Raw genomic sequence first — 14,364 nt, 5'->3', positions numbered from 1 at the left:
ACTACAAGATTTTTCTTCAGTCTTCAAGTCTTTGCAACAAAGAACATCTTTTGTACCCACGTCTCTAAACCAGATTATATTAGAGAAATAAATTTAACTGACAATATCAACAAAAGACAGTACAAATGTGAGTCTGCACCCACTTCACGTGACTGCAAGATCTCTGATACAGATTGATAGGTTGACAGGGAACAATCTGAAGCAAAGAGCTCCAGTGCCAGAGAGACAGAGTTATTACAATGTTAATAGGTAAGTGTAGGATTTCTATTACTGAATTATCATCCAATTACATATTATAACTCGGTAGTGGATCAAGGACTCTTTGTGCCTTGCACTGTAGGAACACTTAACAAAAAGCAGGGTCATGCCCTAGATAGCTTGCAGCATAAAGATAGGCACTTGAACTCACCTGGATGCCCCAATGTCAACAAGCAAAGGCCAAATGGTGCTGTTCTTCCCTTCACCAGTGCATATTTTTCCAGTAGCACTCCAGGAATTCACAGTACATGAAAGTCACACTCGGTTTTGCTGGTATATTTATTAGACAGCACATGAAACAAGGCACCTTGATCCTTCCTATGGAGGGGAGTCCAACCTTCTACCAAGCAGTGCTGGAAGGATTCCTTGCCAGAGACTCCACCACTAACTCTGGTGTGTTTAATAGTGATCAGTGCACTACTCTTCACAAAAGATGTCTACTCTGGTTTTGAGTCCATTTATTCTTCTGAATGCCAACAACATCATGTGATGCATATGCAGAAGTCCTTTGTTTCTTTAATTTGATTGTTTTATTATGCACTCTCTAGCCCCCAAGCAAAGATGCAGACATTTTAGAAAACTTTCTCATATACAAACCATACAGATTACTTCAGATTATTTTATGGAGGGTGGAGAATGTGAAAATTATAAAGGACTGAACTTGAAGCAACAGATCTCATTCTCCACTGACACTGACTGGACTAAGTGATTTGTTTCCCAAGTCCCAGTTGCACAGCTTCCTCAAAATTGATCACCCATTGATGACAACAATAAAATAGCTTTTGCTCCACCAAACAGCAGAAGATGATACTCCTAGCCCTTCTCCCTAAAAATCCACTTACATGTGGAACTTTATATATTATGGGATTACACATAGAACTGATATCAGGTGGGTGAGAGGAATGAAAACAGAAGAGAAACTGAAGTTTAATCTTTCATCATTTGTTTCTTTCTGTAAGCCTACCTGGATATGAAGAGTCTATTTCCATCTCGGATGAATGAGCTAGATATTCCATACTCACAGATGAGGAAATGTTGAGTAAACCACATCCTGAGTTCAGTGAAATGATGGGTATCAGAACCCGTAATAAGTGGGTCTTGCCTGTCAGATATAGAACCCAATACCTACATTTTAAATTTTTGCTCACTGATTTTTAATAAAAAGCACCTTAAAATTCAAGCACAAAAGTGAAAATTTTATCATTCAGTAAGGACTTAGAAATACCATATTTCACTTCAGCAACAGCACATTTTTAGTTTCCCTTTCAAAGCCACTTGCCAACTAGTTAAAAAAAAAAAGTCTGTAGACAGCAAAGTCTACATGATATTCTGTGCGTTGTGTCTGCTTGCTCTTACACATACAGACACTTGTCAACTAAAACCGTTAAAACTAAAGCATCAAATCTCATTTTAATAATGCTCATACACAAAATCTTTTTAAAAAATACCTAAAATGAGTGTATTCTATGTTAAACTATTTGTTTTCAGTTAATACAGTTACAAAAGGACTACAGATTCATTCCTGCTAATGCCTCAACATAAATCCAAGAATTAAAGAAATTCAGGATTTTAATCTACTGAAACTAAGCAGGAAAGCTTTCCTGCAAAGAAAAAAGGGTTCAAGTCTCCTGCAGACATCAAGTTCAAAGGAATGACACTGTAAAGGCCTCCTAGCAACGTTAAAGATATTCATAATCCTCATCCTCTCTACCTTACTTTAGCTTTATTAATTGAAAAAGCAACAAATGCAACCAGCCTGATGAAAATAGAAACGGTTTATAAACTAATTTTTAACAAATCTATGCCATTTTATTTTTTTCAAGTATAAGCCTGAACTAATAATGTAGTGAACAAGCTCCTCACTTTCTGATAAAGCACATACAGACTTCTTAGAAAAAAACTCTCAGATTTAATTTTTTTTTTCTTCTTAAAGCTCTGATATTTGGAACAAAATAACTGTGGTTTCTACATTATCACTTTAAAATCAGCCATTCTGTACAAAGTAAAATATATATATATATATATATATATATATACACACACACACACAATATTTTAAAATTATTCATACTGATCCTAAATGTAAAAAAAATAAACTTCTTAAATTTCAAATCATGACAGTTTATTTATCATACATGCTCACAAATAGCACATATCCATACTGTGTATCTTTACCATCACACAGTACTATAAGCAAATGAATCAAAATTAAGTTCCTTTATAATCTTGCTTCAACTCACATACTTTTTAAAAAGCAACGAATAAACTTTTACTATTTTATTAGTCCTATAACAAGGCAGGAATAAGAAATAATCCTTTTAAGCAAGGGCTAATTCTGATAGACAGGAGGTGATACTCCTTTCTACTGATAAAGTAAATATTCCTTATATTGAACAGACCAGGTTCTTTCTTCCATTTAAGTCACTGTCAAATTTTTCATACTTCAGTGATAACTGAGAATCAGCCTTTAATTTTTGTTAGACCCTTTTTTAGCCCTGACTGTATATATTTTCCAAGGTGAGACTAATAAACACTATATGTACTCCTTTCTTAGAGAATTTAGTAAGGTTATTATCTGTACGGCCAAATTCAAGAGAACAGTATTTTCAGTACTGAAAGATTAGCCTTCACAATATAAAAATGTGTTTCAGACACATTACATGTAAAGAACATGTTCTAAACTAAATTGGATAACCTCAACCAGTTTTCTTGACATTAGGTGTCTTAATCCACATAAATCAATTATGATTGTGTTAGCTGGGTAAGCAAAGCAAGCACTGTAAATCTCTGGGGAAGCATACACATCTGAGCTCTCCTAAATCCCAGAAGCTTCTTCTTCATGAATGGCACATTAAATATGCAAAAATCTGTTCTAATTGACCAAATGACATATAGAGGAAGAAGAACAAGCAAACCACAGTAGAAATAAAGACACCCTCAGTTACTCACAGAAAGAAGCATCCCAAGTATTTTCATAAGAATGAAGCTTGCTAATGGCCCCAAGGCTGCTGTAGAATAACAACTGGGTAACAGAGTGAGGGGGGGTAGAAGATCAAACGAGGAAAATCTTCAAGACTAGGAAGTATTTAGAATTACACAAGTGTGTGGAAAATGAAAAAAAAAAAAAAAAAAGGTGCTTAACAGGTACAGTACCTATCACTGAGAAAGTCTGATAGATGTAGTAGCAGATCATATAAGAACCTTCTCAGGAAGCTATTCTCATTTTGAGAGCTGTACTGTTTTTTAAATAAATTTTTCAATCGATGTGCTGTTTGTTCCCAAAATTACACCCCACGCTGAGATGGTGAACTGCATTCAGTACAGTCATGCTCTCTTGAAAGCTGATGAGTCATTGTAGCACTAGGAATCAGCCTCAGTAAGAGCCTTCCAATTCCGTTTGTGAAGGTACAATTGTGTAATTTTTCATATTTATTCTATGTATTATGGCTAGAATGAAATTGCTATGCAACATATAATGCTTTGCCAAACCATAAACCTTACTGGAATACTATATCACAAGTTATTAAATGAAAAATGAAACTTGTCATGCAAAAAATAAACCACATTCCCTTACAGACAATAAACACAGCAAGTACATAAAGCAAAAACTACTTCTCGCCTCCCATCATAGAACCCATATCTTCACCGCTTGAATAATACCATAATACCTAGTAGGACTCTAGATTTAAGCTGTGTCACCATGCTTCACAGTCATCATTTTACACTTCAAAAATAGCAACTGTTACTTGTTGCAAACTAAATATGTAAGAACATTTTCAGAAAAACAGAAAAAATTGTCAGTATGGGATAGATCACATGCCACAGGCATCTAGTGTGAATATCTAGATGTTCTAATGCTACTTACTACTGACTGTGAGATTAGGAACTACATATGTTTCGTTGGATGCACTGACACTCATCACATTTCTCCCTTATTCAGCAGTGACTCAATTTCACCTAGCAGCTAACAGCTATGGCTGGTCACTCCTTATCAAGCTTCTTAAAAAGGAAATTCCATGTGCTAAGGCAGGCCTGAGTAAAGGAAGGATCACCTGAACTGAAACAAGGTTGTCCAATGTGCTCACACAAAACACAACTTTATCTTAATAGACCTGAATATTAGCAATAAGAATTAAATCATTGTTTGGCTATTTCATTTTAAAATGTGGTATGTTGTATTTATAGTTTTCAGTCTAAAAAATAAACTACAAAAAAAAATCTTTTCACCCAAATAATAATACTAATGAGTTTGTCAAATTAAAAAGACAGTCCTTGAATTCATTAGAAGAGGATAATTACAAGAAATATCATCTCCCACTTAAACATTACACTTCCTGTAAGCGCCAATGGAAGTATTTTATTTAGATCTCCCCTAATCAGCCAAACTCTACAACTGTCAGATTTACTCACCCATTTGGATTTCTTAAGGATGCTTGATTCTGCTGCTACTGTGCTTCGTTGGTGGCTGCTAAGCATAATATCTTAAGCAATTCTTTAAATTACATTAGCTAGCTACTCTAAGCAGCATTCCAGGCACAGAGGTGAATAGCAGGGAAGGCGGCTCTCCTGCTCTAGGTTGTGTAGCTGGAGAAGCCCTACACTTGCTGCATACAAATCCCTGCATACTATGTACTTACATCCAGAAGCAAGTGCACAAAACCACAGGAAAAGTGCTGTTGTCTCCCAAGTTTCACAGTGGTAGCACACAACATATAAATAACACTGCTCACAGAACTGCAGGCATTTGCCTACAGACTTGCAATCTTTAAATCATAATCCCTTTCTCATAGTAATAGTTTCTGGCCAGTCTTTCAAAATGCCTGCTAGGAAAGTGACTTCAACCACAGCTGGTATATTGCTGGCCACAGAGGCAATATCTTCATAGGGAACATTTAATGACCAAGATTTTCCCTTAACAAGGGTGATAATTTGGGTCTCTCTCTCCCTACTATTGCCTTATGATATTTCCTGGGATTTGAGTCCGAGTATTCTTGACTCCTACTAGAAAAAGTTAAATAGACCAACAAGTTAAAAAGTACTGCACACCTGAAACAAAAAAAAAAAAAAAAAAAAACCAACCCAACAATCAATTGCTAAAGTGTGGGGTTTTTTAAGAAACAAAATAAAAATGAGAAATGGTTCTGTTACCTAAATGGTAACCTAATGGTAACCTAAATGGTTTCTGTTACCTAATAGGTGATAAAGCCCATGGACAAAGTATTTCATCAAGATTGAAGCTTTTGCCTCAGTCTTAATTTAATTGTGTTGAATTTAACTATTTGTCTTTCCATTTCTTTTTTCCTCAGACAAACCCAAGAGATACTCAAATTTCTAAAGGATTTAAAGTTCATCTTTAAAGGTTTGTAGTGGTTTGTTTTTGTTTTTTTTTTCACTGTAAGATAAACATTTTATAATGCATCCTGTGGCAGGCTTAATAAAGTTTAAAATTGCAAAACTAATAAAAGCTAGTAATAACAGCATTTTTGCATTTCCACTGTTAAATCATCATATTTTTAAACTGCCTACAGATAAAACACAGATTCTTCAACATGATATCACTTCTGTCAGTGCCAAAATAGCCCTACTGCCATTGCTGCCCTCTTTACTCAGGCAGAGCTCCTCCCAGTGAAGCAGATGGCCAGCCTGCCTGAGCAAAAAGACAGGCCACAACTGAGTATGTCTGAGGCTCTATTCAGATTTCCTACTGGTTCAGCCAACAGAAATTTTTCAAGGCTCAGATTAACAACTGAAGTAGATGCAATTTAATTACTTCACTAAATACCTTTCATGTACTGCAGAGGTAACAAAGGGAATTTTAGTATTTAGCTACATTTACAGAATGATAGGAACAAACATTAATTTTCAGTGAGGCTTTAAAATATATTCTGTGGCTGACTTCATACAGAAAAGTAAAAACTGCAGAGCTAAAAAAAACAGCTCATATATGTATACAGAAGAGTGACAAACTTTGTAACTCATTTCAGACACAAACTGGAGCTCATTTGTTTCACATGAAATGGTTTAAAAACCTATTAGATCTCGCAGTAGTAAAAGTTATTTTATTAACACAGCTAGAAGGCCAACAAACACTGCAGCAGCATTCCATGTGCTTGGTTATCACCCAACTCATTTATTGCCTTGCAGGTTGAGAACAACCCTACAATCCGGCTCAAAAGTGAACACGTGAGCAGTCCCATTCAAGTCAAGCCATCTGTTTACACTAGACAACTTTACAAAAGGGTTTCCCGCAGTGCTAACACTGGTTCACTACAGCCCTGATGGGACCACTCTTGTAGCATGCTAGCCAAGCATTTCCTGTATGTTCTTAGCAGTAGCATTAAGCAGTGCTTGCATGCACAGCTGAGCCAACCCACTGACTTACCATAGGAAAAAGGGGTCTCTCTTTCTCTCCCTCTTTCCAACTCCTCTTCTTCTCCCACTTGATGCCAAGGTTCACCTTCTCTTCCAAACTCCAGTAACTACCAGACCTTTCTGCATGCTGCTCTAAATCACTAAACCACCAGGAAACCACCTAATTCCCTAGGCCTTGTTTATTTTTCCTCCAGGTTTGTATATGAAAGCAGATCACAGAGAGGTCCAATGACCAGTGGTACTAGTGCAAAGCAAGCAGCAAGAATTCAAGGCTGGCAGCAACATGGGAATGGGACATTGGAGGAGAGAGGGAAGGAGTGGAGCCTCCTGCTTCCAGAGCAGTGAACTGTTCAATTGGCTCATCATTTTTCATGAAACTGTACCTTTAACAACAACACATGACAAGGGCTTGATCAGATCTAAATAGGGTCTCCCAGCGGTGTTGAATGATGTAGACTTTACACAGCAAACTTCCCTCTTCTGGGCAAACCTTGGGAGGATTACAGAGATATTTCTGTACTCCAGTTCTGCAAGCTCTGTACTTCCTTAAACTAAACTAAACTAAGCTAAACTAAACTATCTGAATTGATAACGTGCACAATGTTTTCTGAATGTAAAAACCATTACCTAGATTCTATATATATTGGTGAATGTATCAGTTCCTGGAATACCTTGTGGACTATGCCTTTTTTCTCTGAGATGCCACGGAACACAACTAAAATCCCCATCCTTCTTGCTCCACAAAAGCATGAGCCTGTAATCCCCAAAGGGAGTCCCTGTTGGAACGCACCCTCATTCTTCGACTCATCTCAACAGGGTGTAGTACCATGACCCACTTGTGAAAGAAAATAATTGGGCAGACACACGGTTGCTGTAAACAGTGTCCTTTTGCTGAATATCTGGCTTCTTGATTGTAAAACAAAGACAACTTATTTATATTAAAGGCATAAAATAGAACAGGTCATAAAAGTAGAACAATTTCAGTCAACACTTATATGTCACATTTCATTAATCCAAAACAAAACTTGTAACAGTGATCCTTAGATCACTAATCCACTTTAAGCATTGCAAAACAAAGAAAACATTAAAAGCCTTGAAACCAACAGTAAAAGCTTATGGAATCCACTAAAGGCTATCCATTCCATTTAAACATTTCTATGCTCACTCATTAAACTTCATTTTCTTAAACTGTTCTAAAAGTGAGCCGAGTTAAGGAACAAAAGAGCAGTTAATAAAATGAACATTATCGTAAGAAAGTGGACTTCAAAATGGATCTCAAACAATAATAAGTTATTAAGATATGTTTACTCTTCACTGAATCCTATTTTCTATCAGATCAGTACAACGCAGGGATAATTTCTTTGAAATTAATGGAATTGCACTGAGTTGACTCAGCAGAAACTTCGTTATTCCTTCATCTAAAGACAGCTCAAGGTATCTTTAAGAATAAAGTATAATCAATTCAAATTCTATTAAAAAGCACTTTAGTTTTAAATAATTTGAAAAACAGCTCTGCCTTTCATTTGCCACATTCAGTGTAAACTACTAAAAAGAAGCTGACAAGTTATCTGATTATCATCGCTAATTAGCATAAATCCATCAACTTCTCTAAATAGATGTCAACCTGTAGATCATTAATTAGAAGGAACCTTTAATGTTTTTCAACAATGACAACTTCTAGAAAGTGTAATTTCCTTTGAAACATCTGAAATGCTATATGGTTCCAGCACTTTTTAAGCAGAGCTCTAAAAGAGGAAAAACAATTATAAACACCTACTAAAAGTGATAGTACAATGTGATTCCAAGTTATGTATTTGTCTATCTGAAGAGATTTCACAAGCTCTCAGATCTACAAGTAAGTACTGTAGGAAAACTGAATGACATTTGATCCAATATTCATAAAGATGAAATAAACTACCTCTACAATGTGCCTGCTTACCTCTCAGTTAAGAATATGCAGATTAAAAAAAAAAAAATCGTGACAGAAGAACCTCCAGGTTCAATGCTAAATAATGAGAAGTTTAAAAAAAACACCACTGGGCTTTGAACTGGCAGTAATCTCACAGTGCAAGAAGGCATACGGAGGGGGAAAGGCTCCAAACAGTGTGAATGATTTCATGTCAATCCAGGAAGCCCAAAAGGAAAAGAATTAAAAGGCTTTAATGAAATTGCATTCTACCTTTCCCCCAAATGAATCTTTGCTCATTTCCTGCAAAACACAGGGAAAGTAAATCTGGATTAAAGCAGGATTTCATTGCTCAAATTTCCAATCAGCTCAATATATGAAAGAAGGTTTTAGTTTGTTTTACAGGGAAATAGAAGCATCACATACATCACACATTTATCTTAGTTGAAATCTCCTTAGATGCTCTGTCTCTGTTTGTCTTTACTCCTGTAGCTTAATTATTTACTGTAATTCTAGCATTTGGCATAGAATTAAATCTAACCAGGTGTCATCCAATTACTGTTTTCAATTTTTAACTAAAATTCAGGGGGTTGTCCCATTCTTCACTTTAGCTGATTACTTTGCAAATTCCTGATATGCTTTGCTGAACACAATACAGAAAAAGAGTAAATTATTAAGAACATTCAAGAGATGTACTAAAAGAGGGCTACTCATTAAAAAGAACAATCATAAAAAAAAAAAAAAAGAATGTCAGTGCACAGAAATACCACTCTAATTAAAATGTGAGACGATTATAAGTAAGTAATTTTAAATTGTCAGCCCTCAGGAAATGAACTAGTTCAGAGTCAGGTAGATGGATGCTCGGTGGCAGTTTTGCTCTTGATTTTGTGTGAGTACATGTCCAAGAGAAACCAAGAAATTTATACTAGTGCAGGATTAGCCCATAGGTAATTCACAGTACCTATTAAATTGTACGTCAGAATTCCATTGGTATATTCATTTTCTTTGACCTTCTTTCTCCCTTCTCATTACTCCAAAATCCTCAGTCCCCAAGGAAAGTCTCACTCAAGGTCTTCAAACACTAGGTCTTGGCAGGAGCATAATCTTACAGACAGGCTTCTCTATCATTTAAACGATCACAGCGCTGTACAAAGGAGTATGAATACTGACTCTGGCCTGTCGCCTACAGCAATGTCACTATACATCATCCTACAGACAGATTAAGTAGATTCGAGTGAAGGCAATGTCTAAAAACACTGAATTATTAATTTGAAGATTCAACTATTACACTGGTTGATGGAAAAGCACGTTTCTCCACGCCATTCTGGAAATAGCTGCTATAGCTCCTCTCTACTTGGTCTTACTGTGCCTATTCATTACTGGCCTCACTTCATGCAAATGTTCACAGTGATTTCTGAGATATGATATCTCACCATATAGGTTCATTCTTAGAACAGCCTTCATTCTCAGACTAATAAAGACCTTACAATGGCAACAAAATTTAATCATATTGGCCAGGGATGCACTTAAGTTGATGATATATCCTTGCAGAGATTTAGCATGTAAATCAAATTTGATGCACTAACCTTTGTGCTACAGAAAAGTTTCTGCACATCATGTTTTGCCAAGATGCATAAAGAAAAGATAAACAGCTATCCTAAAAAGGAGATCAACAACAGAAACCTTTAAAAAATGTCATTAAACTCTTAGTTATTGAAAAGAGGAGAAAAAATAAATACTAGAAGGCAACCTAGCTGTGATCTTCTGGCCTCTTAACTCAATATAGGATCCAAACATGAAAAAAATTAGCATATATGTAGAGAGAAAGACCATTAGCATATATGTAGACCATTAGCATATATGTAGAGAGAAAGATCATTAAAGGAGATGCTTCTGTAACTTCTGTAACTTCCAGCTACATTTCCCAAAACTCAAAAGTTTACACAAATATTATGAATCAGCAATGAAAATACACAGCCTGGCTAAGCAATCATTGATCTCATAATTCACAACAACACGTCATCTTTGATTCCATACATAAAGAGTGCTAAAGAAATAAAAAAGATCCTCAAAATATCCACCAGAAAGACGGAGAAGGCAAACAGCAATTTAAACACTGTAAACTACACAATACAGTGAAATCCTGGCCTTTACATAGCAATGAGGTAACTTTGCAAAAAATTGCAGCAAAGCGAGAATTTCAGTTTAAGTACACACAAGCCTGAAAAAAAATGATACTGGCATCGTTTTGGAACCTGCACTAATTTAACAGAACTGGTGACAAAAATCAATATCAATATTTAATAAATAATTCATATTATTTTAATACTAATACATTTATTTTCTGGAAGTTTTTCATAATCTCTGTTCAAAGTAGGTCATTGGGACCTAAGGGGACACCAAAAATCAACAAAGGAAATTTAAGTGATCTGAAATGTATAGGTTACAGAAATATTAATTACATTAGATTTCTGAAGAATGTTCTTAATACTTTGTGTCTAGAAAGAAAAGTTCTTTTTTATAAAGAAAGCAGGTTTTTATGAATGTTTTTATATATATGAATTATTTTATAAAGCAACTAAACTAGCAGTCCCTTTGGTGCTGAACCATTAAGAACAGAAAAAATTCAAACATTCTCAGGTACTAAATCCTCATCAAAAAAGGTAGAACAGGCCTTCCATGTTAGATAAGGTGAGCCCGATAACAGATACTACATGGAATATTGCATGAGTATGTAGATCTGGTATGCTTTGCAGTAACATTAAAGAACTCATTGTTCAAATGCGAAGTTGTCCTAGTGATCTCATTTGCCCTCTGCAAAACTGCTGAGAGTACAACATCCAGCCAGCGTCTCTATGACATGAAGCATGAAGCACTTTGAGATTCCTCAAAACAATCATTAATGTTAGTCCCGTGATGCTCCTTCTTGACACTACCTTCACTTAGGTAGTTTTGTAGATTCCAGCTGCAATTTTTGCTGATAACAGTTAACCCACAGGCAACAAGGCTTATAGAGCAAAGGTTGGAGATCCAGGTCCTCTACTACAGGCAATTACAAGGGGCAGTATTTTTATTCCATTTATAAGTGGCATGTTTAATTCCAGTAAATCCAGAATTAGATAATCAAGGAAGAATCATGATACTATCGTTTGAGCAAGTACTCAGGTGAAACTACTTATAGAAACATCCAGTTTATTACTGGGAACACTCAGGTATTGATAACAAAAACCTTCTAAAACATCAAGGAAGCACGTTTGAAAATACTGAGGATTAGGCAAAATAATATGATTTTCACCATTTTCCTTCTGAGCCTTGAAATTGCTTTCATGATTTAATGGGTTTTTTGAAATGAGAGTCTCATATGATCTCAACATTCAAGGAGCTGAAACTTAAGGATACCAAATATTTTACAGTAATCACAGTGTGGCCAAGATTTCTAACCAGAGATTTTGCTAGTATTGGTTACTCGTTACTAAAACTGTACTGTTTCATGTGCAGTTATTCTAGTCTGAAGGGGACACACACCCACACCCACACCCACACCCACACCCACACACACACAGAGGACACCATCAAAGTAAAAAACTTCCATGCTTCCACTGCCTATGGGTGCATGTTCAAAGCTTCTCTCTGCTTATTCTGTCATTTACTGGGCACGTCCTGAACAGTCAAAAGTGGCTGTAGAGCAGAAAAATAAACTTTTAGGCAGTTTCCATTCTATCCAATGTAAAATAATAGTGCATAGGATTAATTCTGCCCAGTGTGACCTCCTTGCCTAGAGGTTTTGCAAGTCTCCTGCTGCACATTAGCTATCTCCTATTTCCCTGCTCATAAGTGGGAGCTGCTAGCAGCAGTTGCTGTATAATTACTTACTTGATTCGGTCTAATGAGCTTAAACTAAGAGTTGAGCAAAGAAAGCAGATTAACAATTTGAACGCACACATACACAGACACACACACAACCAGCACGACTGCCGGGTCAATACATGGGGCTGAGGAAATGCACTTCAACCACTCTTGCTCCAACAAGATAGGTTCATTTTTACTGCAGGGCAATTAAACCGTATGAAGAGGGGGAGACAGGAAGAGATGGGCTGCAGTCACAGGCTGGGGAGAGGACTGGAGACACGGCTACTCCATCCTTAGCAGCCAGATTAGTACCAGAGGAGTGGCACTCAGCCTGCGCTGCCCGTCACATGCTCCCAGATGTCGCCTAGCAACAGCAAAGCCCAGAGAAAAAGTTCTCCCTCTCTCAACTTCAAATCTGCGTCTGAGACCGACTGAGGGGAAGCTTATTGTGCGCCAGACTAAGCATCTGTTTCTTTCCTACAGCCTTCTGTAAACTACTGCATATACCACACGTATGCAAGCCTGTCCACGCATAACCCACAGACAGAGGCACAACCTGTCTACGTGCCTGTGCACTTCTCACCAAAAACAACTCTGGGTACAACTTTAGTGGTCACCAAACCTGCTCTTGAAATGCAGGTGAACTCTGCTCTGCAAAACCACACACACTTCAGTAGCAAGAAGGGCACAAAGATCGCAAGGAAAAAATGCAAAAACTCTGGGGTGATTGTCTGTTGTTTTTTTGGTTTTTGTTTTTTTTTTTTTTTTACCTTATCCACAGCCAGGTAGCAGTACTCTCTACAGGATAAACTGCCCACTTGCAAGTCTGTAAAACTCCGAGTTCAGACCATGGAGCTGCAAAGTCTGAACTGTCCCTCCAAATTTAGCAACATTTGTGTGTTGCTGTCTTGTACAAACAGAAAAAAAGTTTGTACAAACCAGAAAAACAATCAGAAAAAACATCCTGGGATAGTTTAAAACCAAGATGAAGTGAAGCAAAAGAGCCAGTGGTGGTTTGTAGTGTTTTCTATGGCACTACGTCCTTTTCCACAACAGAAATCGACTCCATCAAATGCCTCCTGGAAAGAGCCAACTGCCTCCCCTAGCTATTAGAAAGAACTTGAATCGGCTCCCATTAACCCCCTACTTTCAGGCACTTTGGTGTTTTTCTCATAGAAGTCCCCAGGACAGGGATGTGCTCCTTGCGGTGCAAGTCCCATTCCGGAGAGGCTGGAGCATAGTGCTTACCTTGGCAACTGCCCTGCATTATGCATGCAGTGAATAATATGAGCAGTTTGCAAGCAGTTGCTGCTCTTCCATCCATCCGATGGTGAGGTCCCATCTGGGCTGGGATGCTCCAGCTCCCTCGGAAGCTAGGTCCTCCACTCCGGGGTGCTGATCTGCACAGCAGCAGCACAAGGAGCCTGGTGTCTTTTTCTTATCCCGCTAGCTGCAGAAGAAAGGCGTGTTCGCCTGTTGAGACATCGCGTTTTCTATAAACTCCCACCCTCCAGACATTGCATAAAGCTCTTTATACCCGGCGGCCCCGGAACTAGCATGAGGGAATCAGGCACTGCTCCAGGCCCTGCAGCCACAGGCTGCCTCTGCCCCTCCTTCCACACTGGGCAGGGTAGTCAGGATGATTCCCAGTGCCTGCACTTTGCAGAGTCCATTGGTGCTACACTGCGTATTTTGAGTAGATCAGGGGAATTTCAGATTGCAAGAGAAATATGTCCTAGGTTTTAGTGCCCCAAAGGCACACTCCAAACATGAAAAGTATTTTTGACAACTCTGAAAAGCATCACAACAACTACTTACCAATGCAGGGGATAAATCTTAGAACTTTTTATTATTGTTATTCCTCACATAAACATTGTGAAAGAAAAACTATAGGGATGAAACTTACTTCTGCATTTTCCTAACAGAGAGAATCAGTTTGGTAAAGTGCTTTGGCTGTGAATGCTTAAGATACCAGCTGA

General features: G+C 37.4%; 1 protein-coding gene across 8 annotated transcripts in view; it reads right to left on the bottom strand.

Annotated features, from left to right (window-relative positions):
- The window catches only part of LRP2 (LDL receptor related protein 2), a 127,949-nt gene extending 114,027 nt beyond the window's left edge, over positions 1-13,922 (bottom strand). For 6 of the 8 annotated variants that reach the window (XM_026852699.1, XM_026852698.1, XM_026852701.1 and 3 more), the window contains exon 1: positions 13,634-13,921. In XM_026852699.1, coding sequence (XP_026708500.1) covers positions 13,634-13,727 — 94 coding nt within the window. In that variant the 5' untranslated portion in view covers positions 13,728-13,921. Of the gene's footprint in view, positions 1-13,633 lie in introns of all 8 variants that reach the window. The other 2 variants (XM_026852697.1, XM_026852700.1) reach the window with 1 other exon arrangement.
- Positions 13,923-14,364: the final 442 nt, after the last annotated feature.

The sequence above is a fragment of the Athene cunicularia genome (assembly GCF_003259725.1).
Source record: "Athene cunicularia isolate RWA chromosome 7 unlocalized genomic scaffold, athCun1 chr7_part1, whole genome shotgun sequence".
In the NCBI taxonomy this organism is placed as follows: domain Eukaryota; kingdom Metazoa; phylum Chordata; class Aves; order Strigiformes; family Strigidae; genus Athene; species Athene cunicularia.
The sequence above is the reverse complement of the archived record's forward strand: the minus strand, read 5'-3'. Positions and strand labels throughout refer to the sequence as shown.